Source organism: Bos taurus, chromosome 7 (genome assembly GCF_002263795.3).
Source record: "Bos taurus isolate L1 Dominette 01449 registration number 42190680 breed Hereford chromosome 7, ARS-UCD2.0, whole genome shotgun sequence".
Lineage (NCBI taxonomy): Eukaryota > Metazoa > Chordata > Mammalia > Artiodactyla > Bovidae > Bos > Bos taurus.
In genome coordinates, this window is record NC_037334.1 from 7,070,727 (window position 1) to 7,092,481 (window position 21,755).

At 40.2% G+C, this 21,755-nt stretch overlaps 2 protein-coding genes across 2 annotated transcripts; one reads left to right on the forward strand and one right to left on the reverse strand.

The window, feature by feature from the left end:
• Positions 1 to 330: 330 nt before the first annotated feature.
• Positions 331 to 1,755, forward strand: OR10H2B (olfactory receptor family 10 subfamily H member 2B). Its single transcript, XM_002688587.3, has one exon. The coding sequence runs from the start codon at positions 766 to 768 to the stop codon at positions 1,753 to 1,755; it is 990 nt and encodes a 329-aa protein (XP_002688633.1). The 5' UTR covers positions 331 to 765.
• An 8,556-nt stretch (positions 1,756 to 10,311) lies between these two features.
• On the reverse strand, positions 10,312 to 11,241 carry OR10H4G (olfactory receptor family 10 subfamily H member 4G). The gene has a single exon (NM_001390201.1). It carries the CDS (start codon positions 11,239 to 11,241, stop codon positions 10,312 to 10,314), a length of 930 nt encoding a protein of 309 aa, NP_001377130.1.
• Between the last annotated feature and the right edge of the window lie 10,514 nt (positions 11,242 to 21,755).

Sequence of the window (21,755 nt, forward strand, 5' to 3'; positions counted from 1 at the left end):
TGATGGAGCAGGTGCCTGGTTAACCTTATAAGCATAAAGTTATTGACAGGAGAGTGGCATAGAAGTTGAAGAGAGGCAGGGAGCTTCAGAGAATAGCACTGGGAAGTGACCAGAGAAAGAGAGCCCAGGGGGGATCAGAGAACAGGACTCTATTGTGATGTCAGTCAGGACCACGTCCTGTGAGGGACTCATGCAAGTTAGACCACACAGCAGTAGTAGCTAAGTGCTTTAAGGTCCATTACCTCATTTAAGCACCACAGACGCTCTATGGAAAAAGGAATATTACTCCTTTTCCAGGTGAGCTGGTAAGTAGGGTTGATGAGAGATAAACTGAGCCTAAGTCCTTTCCATGTGGTAGGGGACAGTTGGCTTCTAGCGGAAAGTTGAAATTAGGGGGTAGCCTGACCTTCAAATTTAGGAAGGAGTTGGTCTCATGAAGATGGGGATAAGCACAGAGCAACCAGCATGCTCAAAGACAGAAAAGCATGGTGGGGGTGGTCCTGCATGGAGTTAATTATAGTAATAATAGTAGTCTTATTGTTATTATCAGTATTTTTTAAATTAAGTTCTTGCTATGTGGCAGTATGTGTGTTAGGGCACTTAAGATGCACAATCATTATTATGAACACCATTTTGCAGATGGATTAAACATGGCTTGGAGAGATTAATGAGCCTCTCCAGGAAGTCTTCCCAGGTAGGGCTCATTACAGCCTCTAAATTCCTTCCCACTGGGTCTTCACTCTCTCCTCAAGCAGGTATGCTGCCATGTTGGGGCTAAACTACACCTCCGTGTCTGAATTCATCCTCATCGGCTTCTCCACCTTCCCTCAGCATCTCCTGCCCGTCTTCTTCCTTCTGTTCCTGCTGATGTACCTGTTCACGCTGCTGGGGAACCTGCTCATCATGGCCACCATCTGGAGCGAGCGCAGCCTCCACACCCCCATGTACCTCTTGCTGTGCGCCCTCTCCATCTCTGAGGTCCTCTACACCTTCGCCATCATCCCGCGCATGCTGGCTGACCTGCTCTCCACCGACCGCTCCATCTCCTTCACGGCCTGTGCCAGCCAGATGTTCTTCTCCTTCACGTTTGGCTTCACCCACTCCTTCCTGCTCACCGTCATGGGCTACGACCGCTACGTGGCCATCTGCCACCCCCTGCACTACAACGTGCTCATGAGCCCCCGAGGCTGCGCCTGCCTGGTGGCCTGGTCCTGGGCTGGAGGCTCAGTCATGGGGTTGCTGGTGACATCTGCCGTTTTCCACCTCCCCTTCTGTGGTCTCAGTGAGGTTCACCATTTTTTCTGCCACGTGCCTCCGCTAATGAAGTTAGCCTGTGGAAATAATGTACTGGGAGTGGCCCTGGGCGTGGGCCTAGTCTGTAGCATGGTCTTGTTGGGTTGCTTTCTCCTCATCCTGCTCTCTTACGCCTTCATCGTGGCCGCCATCTTGAGGATCCCTTCCGCCGAGGGCCGGCACAAAGCCTTCTCCACGTGTGCGTCTCATCTGACTGTGGTCGTTGTGCACTATAGCTTCGCCTCTGTCATCTATGTCAAGCTCACAGGTCTCCACTCTCAGCAAGGCAACATCTTGATAGCCATCACCTACACGGTCCTCACACCTTTCCTGAGCCCCATCATATTCAGCCTCAGGAATAAGGAGCTGAAGAACGCTATGAAGAAGACTTTCCTCAGCAAACTATCTTTTCAGCGTCTGAGTGGCCCGTGTGGAGGTGGTCAGAATATGGTAGAAAGATGAGCATACCCTCATCTGTAAATGGGATTAATAATGACTACCGTGCATGGCTATTGTACATTGGTGTGTGTGTGTGTGTGTGTGTGTGTGTGTGTGTGAGTGACAGTACTTATCACCTACTGAGTAGGTGCTCAATAAATATTAACTGTTTCCTCCCGCTACCTTTGTCTGTGTGTCTGATAATTTTGTATTTTAATCAAGCAGCTTTGTTGAGATATAATTCACATATTGAAAGTACACAATTCAATTGGTCTTTAGTATATTTATAGAGTTATACAGTTGTCACCTTAATCATTTAAAAATAGTTTTGTCACTCTGAGAAGAAACCCATGTCCCGTCCTTTATTATCAATCACTTCCTACTTCTTCCCAATGCCCTTACCTCCCAGACTCAGGAAATGGCTTTGATGATTTATCTGTTTTGCCTATTCTGGATATTTCATATAAATGGAATCGTACACAATGTGGTCTCTTTGAGTAGATCCTTTAATTTAGCACATAGTTCAAGGTTCTTCTATGTTGTAGAATGTACCAGAACTTCATTACTCTTTACTGCCAAATAGTAAGTATGGATAAGTATGGATGGTCTTCCCAGGCAGTGTTGGTGGTAAAGAATATGCCTGCCAATGCAGGAGACATGGGTTTGATCTCTGGGTCAGGAAGATCCCCTGGAGGAGTGCATGGCTACCCTCTCCAGTATTCTTTCCTGGAGAAACCCATGGACAGAGGAGCCTGGTGGGCTACAGTCCAAAGGGTTGCAAAGAAGTTCCACAAATCAAATCTCAATCAAAATATGTAACTCTAGGAAATCCCTAGAAATCCATTGGTTAGGACTCAGCACTTTCACTACCAGGGCGTGGGTTCAGCCCCTGGTCAGGGAACTACGGGTGGATAGTGATAAGAGATAGAGTAGGATAAGTAAATAGTAGTTTGAAAGTCCCACTAGGGGATTGAATACAGAGACGGAACTTTAAGGGAGTTTAGGAGATTGTAAATTAATGACCACTCAATAAAAGAATCCGGTAACCAAGCCATAGTCCACACATGTAGTTAAAGCACAAGACCATAGATATACTGTCTATATCTTGTTACATAAAGTCAAGGAGTTAATGGACCTTGAGGAGTTGCATTTTTGAATGTAGCCAAGATAGGAATATAGGTGAAAGGGGCAAGAAATTAGGCAAAAGGGGGCATCATAGCATATGTTACCACACTTCTGCTAATATATATATGATTTAAATAGTGCCATGATAGTCCTGGTTAGACCATATATATGGTCAAAGGAAGAATTAAGGATTTAACCCTTGACGTCTGTCCCAAAATGAGAAAGAAGGTGGTCTCCCCCTCCTTTCTTTTCCTTTGATTATAAAAATGTAGCCCTCATTGTTCTCAGGGCTGCACTCCCTTGCCTGACTGCTTGTATCTCTCGCAAGCATCCTATGCTAATATACTCGTTCTTTGTCCATTGCCTTGTCTCCCTCTGAATTCTTTCTGTGATGAGACAAAAGAACCCGAGCTTCAGTAGGTCCTGACACCAGGTGAGCAATTTCAATGAAAAGGTAGTGGGTTCAAGTCTGCTCCTCAGCTCCAGCTTGTGGGATCAAGCTCCTATCTGAGGTGTGGCTGGGTTTGAGTCTCAGCCCATGGGTTCAAGCTCCAATATGAGTTTTGGCTGAGTGTGAGTCCCATTTGAGAAGGAGTGCAGTTTCAGTAGTACACCCTAAAAGGAATTTTAATGAACCTAGATTTTTGAATCATCCCCTACATAGAATATATACTAAAACCATTAACAGATTTTTACCCTTGTGACTAGCAGTAAACTTTTACTTGGTATGGACTATGCTCCACATAGTCCCTGGTAAAAATCATATATATACATATATATGTATATGTACACACACACACACACACACATACTGGCTCCTTCTGCTTTATTTTCAGAGCAGTCCCCTCAGAGTTACTGAAAGGCTGTCTTCTGGGCTAAAATCCTCAGTAAGATCTTGAATAAAACTAAACTCACAACTCTCATGTATGTTTTTCTTTAACACTTTTGGAGACCATGAAGGGACACAGAACAGACTTCTCTCCTTTGCCTGAACCCTATGAGTATCCAGAGCCTTGGTACCAGCAAGGGCTTCTTGTGTCTGTCCATCTTCTTGGCAAGTCCAGACTGGAGGGTTTCTTCTGGGCCTCAAATCTCTTGTCTTGAATGATTATCCTGAGATTTATTCAGTGGTTATAAACTCCTCACTGCAAGAAATGGATTTCCTTGAACTTAAACTCAAGAAGAGGTATCTGGATTCCCCAGTTGAAAGACACTGGGAAGGTTCTGACTGGGTGATTAGGTAAGGGCTGACCTGGTATCTTTCCTTGAATTGGTTACATTAACAGTTTGTCAGAATAAAAGTGAAAATATCATATGAGAGCCTTCAGATCTAAAGATAAGGGACATAGCTTCCACCAGCTGGTTGTGGCTTTCCCAACTAACTGAAAAAAGGAGAAAAGGAAAGATACATGCATTTGAATGCAGAGTTCCAAAGAATGGCAAGGAGAGAAAAGAAACCCTTCCTCAGTGATCAATGCAAAGAAATACAGGAAAACAATAGAATGGGAGAGACTAGAGATCACTTCAAGAAAATTAGAGATACCAAGGGAACATTTCATGTGAAGATGGGCTCGATAAAGGACAGAAATGGTATGGACCTAACAGAAGTAGAAGATATTAAGAAGAGATGGCAAGAATACACAGAAGAACTATACAAAAAAGATCTTCACGACCCAGATAATCACGATGGTGTGATCACTCACATAGAGCCAGATTCCTGGAATGTGAAGTCAAGTGGGCCTTAGAAAGCATCCCTATGAACAAAGCTAGTGGAGGTGATGGAATTCCAGTGGAGCTATTTCAAATCCTGAAAGATGATGCTGTGAAAGTGCTGCACTCAATATGCCAGCAAATTTGGAAAACTCAGCAGTGGCCACAGGACTGGAAAAGGTCAATTTTCATTCCAATCCCAAAGAAAGGCAATGCAAAAGAATGCTCAAACTACTGCACAATTGTACTCATCTCACACGCTAGTAAAGAAATGCTCAAAATTCTTCAAGCCAGACTTCAGCAATACGTGAACCATGAATTTCCACATGTTCAAGCTGGATTTAGAAAAGGCAGAGGAACCAGAGGTCAAAATTTCAACATCCACTGGATCATGGAAAAAGCAAGAGAGTTCCAGAAAAACATCTATTTCTGCTTTCTTGACTATGCCAAAGCCTTTGACTGTGTGGATCACAATAAACTGTGGAAAATTCTGAAAGAGATGGGAATACCAGACCACCTGACCTGCCTCTTGAGAAATTTGTTTGCAGGTCAGGAAGCAATAGTTAGAACTGGACATGGAACAACAGACTGGTTCCAAATAGGAAAAGGAGTTCATCAAGGCTGTATATTGTCACCCTGTTTATTTAACTTCTATGCAGAGTACATCATGAGAAACGCTGGACTGGAAGAAACACAAGCTGGAATCAAGATTGCAGGGAGAAATATCAATAACCTCAGATATGCAGATAACACGACCCTTATGGCAGAAAGTGAAGAGGAACTAAAAAGCCTCTTGATGACAGTGAAAGTGGAGAGTGAATAAGTTGGCTTATAGCTCAACGTTCAGAAAATGAAGATCATGGCATCCGGTCCCATCACTTCATGGGAAATAGATGGGGAAACAGTGGAAACAGTGTCAGACTTTATTTTTCAGGGTTCCAAAATCACTGCAGATGGTGACTGCAGCCATGAAATTAAAAGACGCTTACTCCTTGGAAGGAAAGTTATGACCATCCTAGATAGCATATTCAAAAGCAGAGACATTACTTTGCCCACAAAGGTTCGTCTAGTCAAGGCTATGGTTTTTCCTGTGGTCATGTATGGATGTGAGAGTTGGACTGTGAAGAAGGCTGAGCGCCGAAGAATTGATGCTTTTGAGCTGTGGTGTTGGAGAAGACTCTTGAGAGTCCCTTGGACTGCAAGGAGATCCAACCAGTCCATTCTGAAGGAGATCAGCCCTGGGATTTCTTTGGAAGGAATGATGCTAAAGCTGAAACTCCAGTACTTTGGCCACCTCATGCGAAGAGTTGATTCATTGGAAAAGACCCTGATGCTGGGAGGGATTGGGGGCAGGAGGAGAAGGGGGCAACAGAGGATGAGATGGCTGGATGGCATCACTGACTCGATGGACGTGAGTCTGAGTGAACTCCGGGAGTTGGTGATGGACAGGGAGGCCTGGCGTGCTGCGATTCATGGGGTTGCAAAGAGTCGGACATGACTGAGCGACTGATATGATCTGATCTGAATGGTATGTCTACTTAAAAACATTAAGTATGTCTACTTAAAAAAAAAAAAAAAAAAAAATTTTTTCGGATTTTTGATAACTTGAAACTGTAGAATTTTGATAAGTTAAATATTAGAAATTTATTGAATATTTAGATCATTCCCAGATAAAATGATACTGAAACATTAATTATGGAACATAAGCTTTATTTTTAAAGAGAAACTTTTTATGGCTATTAATAAATATGCTTGGTTCCACACTGAGAAGCTTTCTATAAGAAAGCTTGCTTTTAAAAATTATAAATAGCATTTAAAATTTTTCTAATCTATAGAATGCTAAAGTAAAAGACAGTTTATAATTGCATACTTCTTAATTTTCATTTTAGGTTTTAAAGGTTAAGGATTCTAACTAATACATATAATCAAAACTACCATTGTTTTTTTTTTTTTTAAAACTTTGTGTGGAAAAAAATGTATAAGGAATGGAAATGTATTTTGTTAAAAGGAAAGAAAATAATTTTGTCCTAAAGAGAGGTTATGAAAGAGAGAGAGAGAAATACACAAAGTATAGGACAAAATCTGAAGATAATCTGAGTTATAAAAGGTTTATGAGAAAGCGATGCTGAGAAAAAACAATCAGGACTGAATAAGATTAGGATAAATTTAGTTGAGTAAATTAATTTTTAAAGTTGAAGTATAGATGATTTACAAAATAAATATTTGTTTCAGGGGTGCAATATAGTGATTCAGTATTTTTATAGATTACATTCTAAGTAAACAAAAAATACTGGCTATATATTCCCTGTGATGTATATGTATTTTTGTAGTTTACTTACTTGTATTTTATACATAGTAGTTTTTACCTCTTAATCCCTTACCCCTGTATTGCCCCTTCCCTCTTCCCACTCCCCAGTGGGAACTGCTAGATTGTTCAATCTGTATGTTTCTGTTTTGTTATATTTATTTCTTTGTTTTATTTTTTAGATTCCACATATATGTGGTAACATAGGTATTCGTCTTTCTTTGTCTAAGAAAGCATAATACTAAGCATAATATCCTCCAGGCCCATCAATGTTGTTGCAAAGGCAAAATTTTATATTTTTAATTGCTGAGTAATATTCCATTCCATATATACACCACATCTTTATCCACTTACCTGTTGAGGAACACTTAAGTTGCTTCCATATCTTGGCTATTACAAATAATGCTGCTATTGACACTGGGGTGAAAATATCTTTTCAAATTAGTGCTTCGCTGTCTTCAGATATATACCCATGAGTGGAATTTCTGGATCACATGGTAGTTCTACTTTGTTTCTTTGAGAAACCTCCATACTGTTTGCTTCCCAGTGGCTCAGCGGTAAAGAATCTTCCTGCAATGCTAGAGTTGCAGGAAATGAAAGTTTGATCCCTGGGTCAGGAAGATCCCCTGGAGAAGGCATGGAAACCCACTCCAGTATTCTTGCCTGTAGAATCCCATGGACAGAGGAACCTGGTGGGCGGCAGTCTGTAGGGTCACAAAGAGTTGGACACGACTGAAGCAATTTAGCATGCACGCAGGCCATATGTTTTCCATAGGGGCTGCACCAATATACAGGGTACTAGGGTCCCTTTCGGAGAAGGTGATGGCACCCCACTCCAGTACTCTTGCCTGGAAAATCCCATGGACGGAGGAGCCTGGTGGGCTGCAGTCCATGGGGTGGCAAAGAGTCGGACACGACTGAGCGACTTCACTTTGACTTTTCACTTTCATGCACTGGAGAAGGAAATGGCAACCCACTCCAGTGTTCTTGCCTGGAGAATCCCAGGGACGGGGGAGCCTGGTGGGCTGCCATCTATGGGGTCGCACAGAGTCGGACACGACTGAAGTGACTTAGCAGTAGCAGTATAGTCATAAGGGATTTGATTTAGGTCATACCTGAATAGTGTAGTGGTTTTCTCCACTTTCTTCAATTTCAGTCTGAATTTGGCAATAAGGAGCTCATGATCCGAGCCATAGTCAGCTCCTGGTCTTGTTTTGGCTGACTGTATAGAGCTTCTCCATCTTTGGCTGCAAAGAATATAATCAATCTGATTTTGGTTTGGCCATCTGATGATGTCCATGTGTAGAGTCTTCTCTTGTGTTGTTGGAAGAGGGTGTTTGCTATGACCAGTGCATTCTATTGGCAGAACTCTATTAACCTTTGCTCTGCTTCATTCCATACTCCAAGGCCAAATTTGGCTGTTACTCCAGGTGTTTCTTGATGTCCCACTTTTGCATTCCAGTCCCCTGTAATGAAAAGGACATCTTTTTTGTGTGTTAGTTCTAGAAGGTCTTGTAGGGCTTCATAGCACTGTTCAACTTCAGCTTCTTCAGCGTTACTGGTTGGGGCATAGACTTTGATTACCATGATATTGGGTGGTTTGCCTTGGAAATGAACAGAGATCATTCTGTCATTTTTGAGATTGCATCCAAGTACTGTATTTTGGACTCTTTTGTTGACTATGGTGGCTACTCCATTTCTTTTAAGGGATTCCTGTCCACAGTAGTAGATATAATGGTCATCTGAGTTAAATTCACCCATTCCAGTTCGTCTTAGTTCACTGATTCCTAGAATGTCAACATTCACTCTTGTCATCGCCTGTTTGACCACTTCCAATTTGCCTTGATTAATGGACCTAACATTCCAGATTCCTATGCAATATTGCTCTTTACAGCACTGAACCTTGCTTCTATCACCAGTCCCATTCACAACTGGGTGCTGATTTTGCTTTGGCTCCATCCCTTCATTCTTTTTGGAGTTTTTTCTCCACTGATCTCCAGTAGCATATTGGGTACCTACTGATCTGGGGAGTTCATCTTTCAGTGTCCTATCTTTTTGCCTTTTCATACAGTTCATGGGGCTCTCCAGGCAAGAATACTGAAGTGGTTTTTCATTCCCTTCTCCAGTGGAACACATTCTTTCAGACCTCTCTACCATGAAAGATCCCAAATGAACACCTGAACTTTACATCTCAAAGAATTAGGAAAAGAACAGACAAAGCCCCAAATTAGTAGAAGGGAGGAACTAAAAAGAAATCAAAGCAGAAACAAATAAAACATAGATTAGAAAAACAATAGAAAATATCAATGAAACTGAGAGTTGGCTCTTTGAAAAGAGAAACAAAATTGACAAAACTTTACTAGACTACTCAGGAGAAAAAAGAAAGAAGGCTCAAATAAAATCAGAAATGTAAATGGAGACATTAAAACTGATACCATAGAAATGCAAAAAATCAGAAGAGACTATTATGAACAATTATACACCAACTAATTGGACAACCTAGAAGAGATGATAAATTCCTCCAAACACAAAACCTACCGAGACTGACTCATGAGAATTAGAATATGTGAACAGATTAATAACAAGTAAAGAAATTGAACAAGGAATCAAAAATTTTGCAACAAAGAAAAGCCCAGAACCAAATGATTTCACAGGTAAATGTTACCAAAGGATCAATGCCAATCATTTTCAAACGCTTCCAAAAACTCTTTTTAGTTCCTTCTTCATCCTGAAGAAGAGGGGACACTTCCAAACTCATTAACAATGCCAGCTTTGCCATTATACCTAAGTCAGATAACAACAATACTAGAATAGCAAACTCCTGGCCAATATCCTTGACAAATATAAATTCGAGTAATCTCAACAAAATACTAGTAAGCCAAGTTCAGAAGCACATTAAAAGAATCATAAACCAAGGGAGAGAGGCCAAGATGATGGAGTAAATAATTTTTTTTTTGTGGAGACAAATACTTTATTTTCTTTTGTGTATTTCTTATGATTTAAATAGTAATGATGATAAAACACTAGACACACTGCTTGACACATGGAAAAGATCCAATTCTGGTGGCATTTCTTATTATGTTTTGGTTATTTTGTTTATTCTTATTTTGGGGGATGGGGAAATAAAATCTTCTCTTGTTAATCCATTCAAAAAAAATCATGTGCATTAGGGTCCTGACACATCCATATGGTGCTTCCCACCTGCCTATAGATAGAGAACATATTCTTAGGCACAGACAATGGGATAGAGTTAATCTCACTGGGTATAAATAGGAGACTATGATGGCTTGAGATAATGCAAGAGGGAGAAAAATTTGAGACAAATAAAGCTAGTATGCACCTAACTTCTATGAAGTGTGGGCATTTTACAGACCAGAATCATTAAAAAACTATTATAAAGACAGACATTATTATTTCCAACCCTTCCTTCAAACTTTCCATCAGGAACTTAGGGGACAGAAGGTTCTGCAGAAGGTTCTTTTTATGGCATTCTTCAGCTCTTTATTCCTGAGGCTGAAAATGATGGGGCTAAGAAAGGGGGTGAAGATTGTGTAGGTGGTGGCCAGCAGAGTGTTACTGTCCATGGAATGGGCGCCTTTGGGCTTGAGGTAGATGAGGGAGGCAAAACCGTAGTGCACGACCACTATGGTGAGGTGGGAGACACAGGTGGAGAAGGTCTTGTGCCGGCCCTCAGTGGAGGGGATCCTCAGGATGGCAGCCACGATGAAGACATAGGAGAGGATGATGAGGAATAAGCACCCCATGAGGGCCGTGACACAGACCATGATCACAACCATGGTGACAGAGGCTGTCCCCTTCCCACAGGCCAACTTCAAGAGGGAAAGCACATGGCAGAAAAAATGGTGAATCTCATTAGACCCACAGAAGCTGAGGTGAAAAACGATCAATGTTACCATCATCCCCATGACTGAGCCTCCAGCCCAGCACCAGGACACAAGACGGGCACAGTCACGGGTGCTCATGAGCACGTTGTAGCGCAGGGGGTGGCAGATGGCCACGTAGCGGTCGTAGCCCATGATCATGAGCAGGAAGGAGTGGGTGAAGCCAAACGTGAAGGAGAAGAACATCTGGCTGGCACAGGCCACAAAGGTGATGGAGTGATGGGTGGAGAGCATGTGAACCAGCATGTAAGGAGTGATGGCAACAGTGAACAGGATCTCGGAGATGGAGAGGGCACACAGGAAGAGGTACATGGGGGTGTGGAGGCTGTGCTCTCTCCAGATGGTGCCCATGATGAGCAGGTTCCCCAGCAGTGTGAACAGGTACATCAGCAGGTACAGCAGGAAGAAGATGGGCAGGAGCTGCTGAGGGAAGTTGGAGAAGCCGATGAGGATGAATTCAGACATCATGCTGTAGTTTTGATTAGACAAGAATGCTGCATCTGGTGAGATCAGAAACAGAATGAAATCACAGTGGTTAAAACAGATTGATCACATGCAGAAGATGGAAGAACTAGTTAAATGACACCACAAGGAAGCACTCAGACAAATTCAAGGTGGATCATTCCACAGAACAATTGGTCTGGTCTCATTAATAAGCCAGGATCAAGAAAAGGATAAGGAGAAATTCAGGGGACATAACAATAATATGCAATATTGGGTACTAGATCAGATACTGATTTAGATAAGCTAGTTGTATTTTTAAGGAAATAGAGAAGATTTTGATTGTGGTATGGATAAATGAAGAAGTACAAATATTAAGGGGTTATTATTAATTAATTTTTGGTTTCCCTGGTGGCTCAGATGGTAAAGAATCTGCCTGCAGTATTGGAGACCTGGGTTTGATCCCTGGGTTGGGAAGATCCCCTGGAGGAGGGCATGGCAACCCACTCCAGAATTCTTGCCTGGAGAATCCCCGTGGACAGAGGAGCTTGGTGGGCTACAATCCATGGGGTCACAAAGAGTTGGCCATGACTGAGTGACTAAGCAGAGTACATATTAATTAATTTATTAATATTTTGTTTGGTTTAATTTTTTTGGCTGTGAAGGTAAATATCAGTAGTTTAAAGGGATACTGAAAAATAAAAAGTGATGAAAGTAGAAATGACAAATTTAAAGTTCCAGCAAATAAGATTGGAGCCACGTTTTTGTTAGACTCAGCGAACAGTCTTTATCAGAGTCACTATTCCAAGCATAGAAAAGCATACAGGTATTCTCCCCAGTGGGACCTACTAAGACCATGGGGCAAAACTTTCAGTTTTATTTGAAAATCATGGATATTGGTAATTTTCTTCATTCCCCTCTTTCTTCCTCCTACTCCTGATAAATAAGTAGTGATTATTAGTTTTCTGTACGTCTTTCTTTGTTTTGCCATCCATATTTTCTATATATTCTATTTATTCATGGATATCTAAAAGAACATGTGACTAAATACATAATTCAAAAATTAAAAAATAAAGGCATACTGAAATTAAAAAAATTCACACACATGCACACACCAAGGGACAAAGGAATATTTCATGAAGGTTAAAAGAACATTGTATCAACCTACATGTATATTGTTGCTGTTGCTGCGTCGCTTCAGTTGTGTCCGACTCTGTGCGACCCCATGGACTGCAGCCCACCAGGCTTCTCCGTCCATGGGATTCTCCAGGCGAGAACACTGGAGTGGGTTGCCATTTCCTTCTCCAATGCATGAAAGTGGAAAGTGAAAGTGAAGTCGCTCAGTCGTGTCTGACGCTTAGCGACCCCATGGACTGCAGCCTACCAGGCTCCTCCGTCCATGGGATTTTCCAGGCAAGAGTACTGGAGTGGGTTGCCATTGCCTTCTCCCACATGTATATAATTAACCTATATAAAAACATACACTTGAATGTTAGAAATTAATATTCAATACCACTTCAGTGAAATAATTATAAAATAGAAATTACTAATCAATACTAGATAGATAAGAAATGAAAGTTGGCAATTGTAAGAGAGTTCAGAATGCAATTTGGGTGTTATTAATTATAATGCACTATGATGCTTTTGAACTGTGGTGTTGGAGAAGACTCTTGAGAGTCCCTTGGACTGCAAGGCGATCCAACCAGTCCATTCTGAAGGAGATCAGCCCTGGGATTTCTTTGGAAGGAATGATGCTAAAGCTGAAACTCCAGTACTTTGGCCACCTCATGCGAAGAGTTGATTCATTGGAAAAGACCCTGATGCTGGGAGGGATTGGGGGCAGGAGGAGAAGGGGACGACAGAGGATGAGATGGCTGGATGGCATCACTGACTCGATGGAAGTGAGTCTCAGTGAACTCCGGGAGTTGGTGATGGACAGGGAGGCCTGGCGTGCTGCGATTCATGGGGTCGCAAAGAGTCGGACACAACTGAGCGACTGATCTGATCTGATCTGATCATATTCAGACATTAGCTCCTATATATATTTAAGCTCTTCACAAAACAATATTAAACATGTTTTTTTCAAGTACATAGAGGACTTTATAACAAAATTTTACCTTATTTTCAGACATAGAGAAATTCTCCATCTACTTCAAAGTATAAATAATATATAGATGATAATGTGCTAAAGTCAAAAATCACTGGAGAAGGAATAGCTTTCCAAATCCATAAGTTAGAAGGATGTAGTATTAACCTCTTGCCTCAGTAGTAAGTCATAAAATAAATGAGATATTTATAAAAAATAATTTAAGCATCAAATGTCAATTAAAAAATACCTTGAGGGGAATATGCAATTTTATATATTAAGAAGTGTATATATATATTTATATATAAAGAAACTTTACCCAGAAAAAGCATACTTACTACAACTAAAATCAAGTGATGAAAATTAATAAGATAGAAACAGGAGAAAATGCCAATGAGAAAGCATAAAATTAAAATTGGGAGACAACTATAGAAATATAGATATTTAAAATGAATAAAAATAGTAAGAAAAATGTAAGTTAAGAAATTGAAATAAAAGAGGAATAAATTCACAGAAACATAAAATTCCAAAACTGGTGCAAAAAGAAAAATAGAGAGTCTGGGTATTCAAAAACAATTCTAAAGAAATTGAAATGTTAAAAATCTTCTCCTTCAGTTGAAAAATAAAAACCATATGATTATCTCAATAGATGCAGAGAAAGCCTTTGACAAAATTCAACATCCATTTATGATAAAAACTCTCCAGAAAGCAGGAATAGAAGGAACATACCTCAACATAATAAAAGCTATATATGACAAACCCACAGCAAACATTATCCTCAATGGTGAAAAATTGAAAGCATTTCCTCTAAAGTCAGGAACAAGACAAGGGTGCCCACTTTCACCATTACTATTCAACATAGTTTTGGAAGTTTTGGCCACAGCAATCAGAGCAGAAAAAGAAATAAAAGGAATCCAAATTGGAAAAGAAGAAGTAAAACTCTCACTATTTGCAGATGACATGATCCTCTACATAGAAAACCCTAAAGACTCCACCAGAAAATTACTAGAAATAATCAATGACTATAGTAAAGTTGCAGGATATAAAATCAACACACAGAAATCCCTTGCATTCCTATACACTAATAATGAGAAAACAGAGAGAGAAATTAAGGAAACAATTCCATTCACCATTGCAACGGAAAGAATAAAATACTTAGGAATATATCTACCTAAAGAAACTAAAGACCCATATATAGAAAACTATAAAACACTGGTGAAAGAAATCAAAGAGGACACTAATAGATGGAGAAATATACCATGTTCATGGATTGGAAGAATCAATATAGTGAAAATGAGTATACTACCCAAAGCAATTTATAGATTCAACGCAATCCCTATCAAGCTACCAACAGTATTCTTCACAGAGCTAGAACAAATAATTTCACAATTTGTATGGAAAAACAAAAAACCTCGAATAGCCAAAGCGATCTTGAGAAAGAAGAATGGAACTGGAGGAATCAACCCACCTGACTTCAGGCTCTACTACAGAGCCACAGTTATCAAGAGAGTATGGTACTGGCACAAAGACAGAAATATAGATCAATGGAATAAAATAGAAAGCCCAGAGATAAATCCATGCACATATGGACACCTTATCTTTGACAAAGGAGGCAAGAATATACAATGGATTAAAGACAATCTCTTTAACAAGTGGTGCTGGGAAAACTGGTCAACCACTTGTAAAAGAATGAAAGTAGAACACTTTCTAACACCATACACAAAAATAAAGTCAAAATGGATTAAAGATCTAAATGTAAGACCAGAAACTATAAAACTCCTAGAGAAGAACATAGGCAAAACACTCTCCGACATACATCACAGCAGGATCCTCTATGACCCACCTCCCAGAATATTGGAAATAAAAGCAAAAATAAACAAATGGGACCTAATTAACCTTAAAAGCTTCTGCACATCAAAGGAAAGTATTAGCAAGGTGAAAAGACAGCCTTCAGAATGGGAGAAAATAATAGCAAATGAAGCAACTGACAAACAACTAATCTCAAAAATATACAAGCAACTCCTACAGCTCAACTCCAGAAAAATAAATGACCCAATCAAAAAATGGGCCAAAGAACTAAATAGACATTTCTCCAAAGAAGACATAAAGATGGCTAACAAACACATGAAGAGATGCTCAACATCACTCATTATCAGAGAAATGCAAATCAAAACCACTATGAGGTACCATTTCACGCCAGTCAGAATGGCTGCGATCCAAAAGTCTACAAGCAATAAATGCTGGAGAGGGTGTGGAGAAAAGGGAACCCTCTTACACTGTTGGTGGGAATGCAAACTAGTACAGCCACTATGGAGAACAGTGTGGAGATTCCTTAAAAAACTGGAAATAGAACTGCCTTATGATCCAGCAATCCCACTGCTGGGCATACACACTGAGGAAACCAGAAGGGAAAGAGACACGTGTACCCCAATGTTCATCGCAGCACTGTTTATCATAGCCAGGACATGGAAGCAACCTAGATGTCCATCAGCAGATGAATGGATAAGAAAGCTGTGGTACATATACAGAATGGAGTATTACTCAGCCATTAAAAAGAATACATTTGAATCAGTTCTAATGAGGTGGATGAAACTGGAGCGTATTATACAGAGTGAAGTAAGCCAGAAGGAAAAACATAAATACAGTATACTAATGCATATATATGGAATTTAGAAAGATGGTAACAATAACCTGGTGTACTAGACAGCAAAAGAGACACTGATGTATAGAACAGTCTTATGGACTCTGTGGGAGAGGGAGAGGGTGGGAAGATTTGGGAGAGTGACATTGAAACATGTAGAATATCATGTAAGAAACGAGTTGCCAGTCCAGGTTTGATGCGCGATACTGGATGCTTGGGGCTGGTGCACTGGGACGACCCAGAGGGATGGTGTGGGGAGGGAGGAGGGAGGAGGGTTCAGGATGGGGAACACACGTATGCCTTTGGAGGATTCATTTTGATATTTGGCAAAACTAATACAATTATGTAAAGTTTAAAAATAAAATAAAATTTAAAAGTAAAAAAAAAAGAATAAAAAAAAAATAAAATAAACCTCCCTATTCTAAAAAAAAAAAAAAAAAAAAAAAAACTTCTCCTTCCTATAATTATCAGTCCCAGTGGGTTTATGAATGTGCACATATACCTTTTAGGAACAATTGAATATCTTATACATGTTCTTCAAATAAAAGAAAAAAATGGAAAAAATTGAAATCTGCTGAGCTTATTTCATCAGGTTAATGCAATCTTGATTCTAAAACCAGGTAAAAATGTTATAAGAAATGACAGCTACTGGCTAACTTTACCTATCAATTTTTGATTTGGAAATCTATGACATCACCTAATCAATGAAATGATGTGTTAAAATTAGTAAATTATGATCAAGTGGTGTTGGTTTATCCCATGAATGACAAAATGGTTTAGCATCATATGGTTCACATAAATAAATTTAAAAAATAATGTAAGTATTTTGACCAAGGAAAAAATGTATTTTCTTAAATTTAACTTCTATTTCTGACATTTTAAATGTTCATGTAATAATTGCCTGTAACATGGGAGACCTGAATTCTATCCCTGGGTCAGGAAGATCTGGAGAAGGGAATGGCAACCCACTCCAGTATTCTTGCCTGGAGAATCCTATAGACAGAGGAACCTAACAGGCTATACAGTCCATGGGGTCACTAAGAGTCAGACAAGATTGAGCAACTAACACTTCCTTACCTTAATTTAGGTGTACAACATAATGATTTCACATATGTTTGTCTGTTTATGATTTTTAAAAGCCCCTTTGCAACATGAAATTGAAGGGGACTTTCTTAGCTAGATAAAGAATACATCCTAGAAAACTAGCAAATAGTATACTATGTAGGGACCTTTACATACATTATTTTATAATCAGGAAGAAGCCAAGGATACTCACTGTCTCTGCTGGTCTTTAACATGGAACTGAAAGTCATGAGTGGGGCTACAAGGAAAGAGAGGAAGGAGATACAGAAGGATTGAAGTGATGAGAACTGATCACCTGTCTGGAAAGAGTAGAGAATCAAGATGTAATACGTTAGAACCATAGGAGAGTGCAGTGATGCAGAAGGCAAGATTAACTTCCCAAAACCACAGTCATTTCTTGTGCCCTTAAATCAGTAGTTATCATAAAAATTTAGTTTTTAAGTAAAAAGTAAGACAACAGTCTCAAGTGACACAGATGATATAGAAAGAGTTCTCAAGCATTTTGGCCTCAGGATGCCTTCGTACTAAAAAATTATTGAGGTTCCTAAAAGGTATTTGTTTAGGTGGAATGTAACTATCAGTTTTTACCATATTATATATTAAAGCTAGAATCTTTAAAAATATTCAGTAATTCAGTTCAGTTCAGTTGCTCAGTCATGTCCAACTCTTTGCAACCCCATAGACTGCAGCACACCAGGCTTCCCTGTCCATGACCAACTCCCAGAGCCTACTCAAACTCATGTCCTTCGAGTCGGTGATGCCATCCAACCATCTCATCCCCTGTCATCCCCTTCTCCTCCCACCTTCAATCTTTCCCAGCATCAGGGTCTTTTCCAATGAGTCAGTTCTTCACATCAGGTGGCCAAAGTATTGCAGTTTCAGCTTCAGCATCAGTCCTTCCAACGAATATTCACAACTGATTTCCTTTAGGATGAACTGGTTGGATCTCTTTGCAGTCCAAGGGACTCTTAAGAGTCTTCTCAACACCACAGTCCAAAAGCATCAATTCTTCAGGGCTCAGCTTTCTTTATAGTCCAATTCTCACATCCATACATGACTACTGGAAAAACCATAAATTTGACTAGACGGATCTTTGTCTGCATTCAGTAATTAGTACACTTTAGAAACAATAATAAATCTATTACATGTTAACATTAGTAAGATATTTATAGAAGATTGATTACATTGTTCAAAAACATTTAGTGAGAAGAGTGGTCTTTTATTATGTGTTTGAAAATATATCTAATGTCTGCCTTGATAGAAAACATCCTAATGCTCATATCTATTTCTTCATTTAGTCTGTGGTAACATATTGTTTTGGGCTTCCCTGATGGTTCAGACAGGGAAAAAATCTGCCTGCAGTGCAGGAGACCTGGGTTGGATCCCTGGGTTGGGAAGATCCCCCTGGAGAAGGAGATGGCTACCCGCTCCAGTATTCTTGCCTGGAGAATTCCATGGAAAGAGGAGCCTTGTAGTGTTTTAGTTGAAGTATATGATTAAAACACATCCACACATGTAATTAGTAAAATAAGGACCTAATGACCTAAAGACCCCAGGTAATGTCTCTGGGACCCCTAGGGATTCTCACCTTGCTTTGAAAAGCACTGTAATTACAATATCTAGAAATTAACATAAAATATGCAATACATCTAAAGACTTTAAAGCATTAATAACAATGTAGAAGGTGATCTGAATACTTGAAAACAGTCTACTCCCCTGAGTGAGTTGAGCTAATATTATCATGATGTCAAGTTTTCCTAAATTATGTTGCACTAGCAATTCCAGGGAATTGATTGTGAATGTGATGAAACTTGCCTAAAATTTCTTCTGAGAATTGAATCAATATAAAACTATAACAAACTTTTAAAAATTGAGTAAACAGGAGAGGTATATCCTCCTGGATAATGAGACACATTATAGAGTCATAGTCATTTCTTAAAGTGTGATCCTGGATTAAATGAGCACTGATTAAATTGATTCTATGTCTCAGAAAATACCCCTGTATGGTTCAAAACTTAATGTATATAAAGGTGGGAGCATAAATCAACGGGAAAATATAAGATTGCCTGCTACTTTCTGGTGGGGGAAAATGTTCATTTTAGGAAGCAAAGTAAATCTGAATATCTGCCCAAGAACACATGCAAAAGTGGAATCCAGATAGATTCAAGACTGGAGTGGGTTACCATGCCCTCCTCAATGCTCTTGTAGGCATGGCAACCCACTCCAGTATTCTTGCCGTATTCTTGCTTGGAGAACCCTATGGACAGAGGAGCCTGGTGGCTGCAGTCCTTGGGGTTGGAAAGAGTCAGACAGGACTGAAGCGACTGAGCATGCACGCACTCAAGAGAGTTACTTTTTTTGATTTTAAAAAGCACAAAATTTAAGGTGATGTTTTTAAAAAAAGACATGGAAACATCAACATGAAGGACTTTTGTTCCACAAAGGAAATTATAGGTACAGTTATCAGGCAGATGAAACTTTATGAAGAATAATTTTCACTGTGGGAGACTGTCGATGGAATGCTATCCAGAAAAACGAACAAAGAGTAAGAATCTCAGTACAGGTAACGAGCGGAGAAATCATGGAAAGAGTTACACAGGCAAATGGAAAGATGCCTGGTAAAAAGGAACATGGGGAAGGAGGAAGGTAGGAAGAGAGGGAAGGGTGATGGAATTTCATCGTATAACTACTCAGTTCCCCAAATTAGAAAACATTGTGTTGGCTGGATTATGGGGAGAAAGGAATACTCTTGCAATGCTGGTGAGAATGTAGAATGATGAGAATTCAGAATATACATGCTATGTACACCAGCGAATTTGGTCCTAAGGGCTTGTCTTGATTTCTCAAACCTATTTATAGGGGAGCATTTAAGGGTTTGCTTCTTGCAGCATTGTTGTAGTGGAGGAATTGGGGGGAGGGGAGGTAAGAAGGATTGGATGCAAACATTGGAGCCTCAAACAGGTGTTAGATATACACATAGCAGTATAAAGGGATTTAAAAAATAATATTGAGTGAATGAAGCAAAGGCCAGGATGAACTCTCTACCATAATCCCTTTTGGGCACATTAAAAATTTAGTACATGAAACTACTCTGTATCAAACCAGAACAGTGAATGCATGTCATTACATACTTGTCAAAGCCATCAAATGTACAGAGAAAGAGTGAAGCTTAATGTGGACTTTGGTTAATTATGACATATCTCTATTGGTTGATCAATGGTAACAAATGGACCACATGATGCAAGATGTGAAAATAGAGAAAACTGAGCTGGCAGAGGAGGTTAAGTGGGAACCTGCTATACTATCTGATCAGTATTTCTATAAACCTAAAACTCCTATAATAAAATGAAGCCTATTCATTTAAGAAATTAAAACATTAATTTAAAGGATTTATACAAACTTGTCAAAACGTATATAAATCAAAGGGTACACATGAAGAATTTTAAGTGTTTGTCGAAACAAAAAGACAATGGGATGAAAGAAAGGGAATTAATTAATGAAATATGAGGAGGACCTCGCACAAACCAATGGTGATCAAAAGCCATAAACTGGAGATATCATTGCTCAAACCTCTGCATCTGAACTCCGTCATAAAATTAGAAGAAAATTCTATGAATAATTTGAGCCACATTGCTATCCAGAGCTCCTGAACTCCTGGCTCTGAGACAGCCCTCCCATCCCTGACGTAACGACCCCTAGCCATTTCGTTAGGACATCGTCTCTAAGAATCCCCCACAGTAGCAGTCATCTGGAACTTGGAGGACACAGAATCATCTGGACAGTGAGGAACTTGGCAGGAGTTGGGGGTGCTCTTTAGAGTGAGGAAGACTGCATTTTGGACCTGAAAAACACGTCCTCTGACCACCTAATTAAGCTCCCCATGCAGAAGCCAAGACACTGGCATCAGCTGCCTTCCATGCTTCGTCCCTCCTTTCACTCAGCATTCTCTTTCCCTACCAAGTAGTTCCAGCTCCCCTGCATCCTTATGGCTCCATTTCCTTTTTCCTAGACCACTGCCCCAGGTTCCTCCCATGTCCCCTTCTCTGGTCCCATTCTACTGTGACTCCTAGAGTGAATTTTCTGAAATACGCACAGGGTCTGCAGTCATCAGGCTCAGGGTTCAAATCAAAGAACTTTGCAGTGTTGATCCACCCCTCTCCCCAACCAAGAGCACACAGAGGACTGCCTTCAGTGGGTCCATGCAATTCACCCAAGGGCTTAGGTGCTTGTGCTCAGTTGTGTCCAACTCTTTGCAACCTTTGGACTGTAGCCTGCCAGGCTCCTCCTTCCATGGGATTTTTCAGGCAAGAATACTGGAGTGGGTTGCCATTTCCTTCTCCAGGGGATCTTCTCCACCCAGGAATCGAACCCACGTACCCTGAGGCTCCTGAATCACAGGCAGCTTCTTTACCTGCTAAACCAGCGGGAAGTCCACATAAGGGCTTAAAGTTTACCTAAGAAATGTAGTTGTTACTGACTGAGAGACTGTGTTCCTTCTTATCTGGTTTGTTGTCATCCTTCTGTACTTGATACATCACCAGCTGACCCCATTCTAAACTTGTGGTCTCTGACCCCAGAGGACTTAGACCCTCTGGTAACCACACAACACAGTTCCCCCCAGGAGGCTGATTCAACCTCCACTCTCTTCTCCAGCCCCTACCTCACCCCTGTAGTCTACCTTTCCACCTCCTGCATGGTGGAACACCATGATTATTAAGGCTGGCCTCTCCC

Excerpts from the sequence above, each read along its gene's own strand:
- OR10H4G (NM_001390201.1), bottom strand. The coding sequence starts at position 11,241 with ATGATGTCTGAATTCATCCTCATCGGCTTCTCCAACTTCCCTCAGCAG.
- OR10H2B (XM_002688587.3), top strand. The coding sequence starts at position 766 with ATGTTGGGGCTAAACTACACCTCCGTGTCTGAATTCATCCTCATCGGC.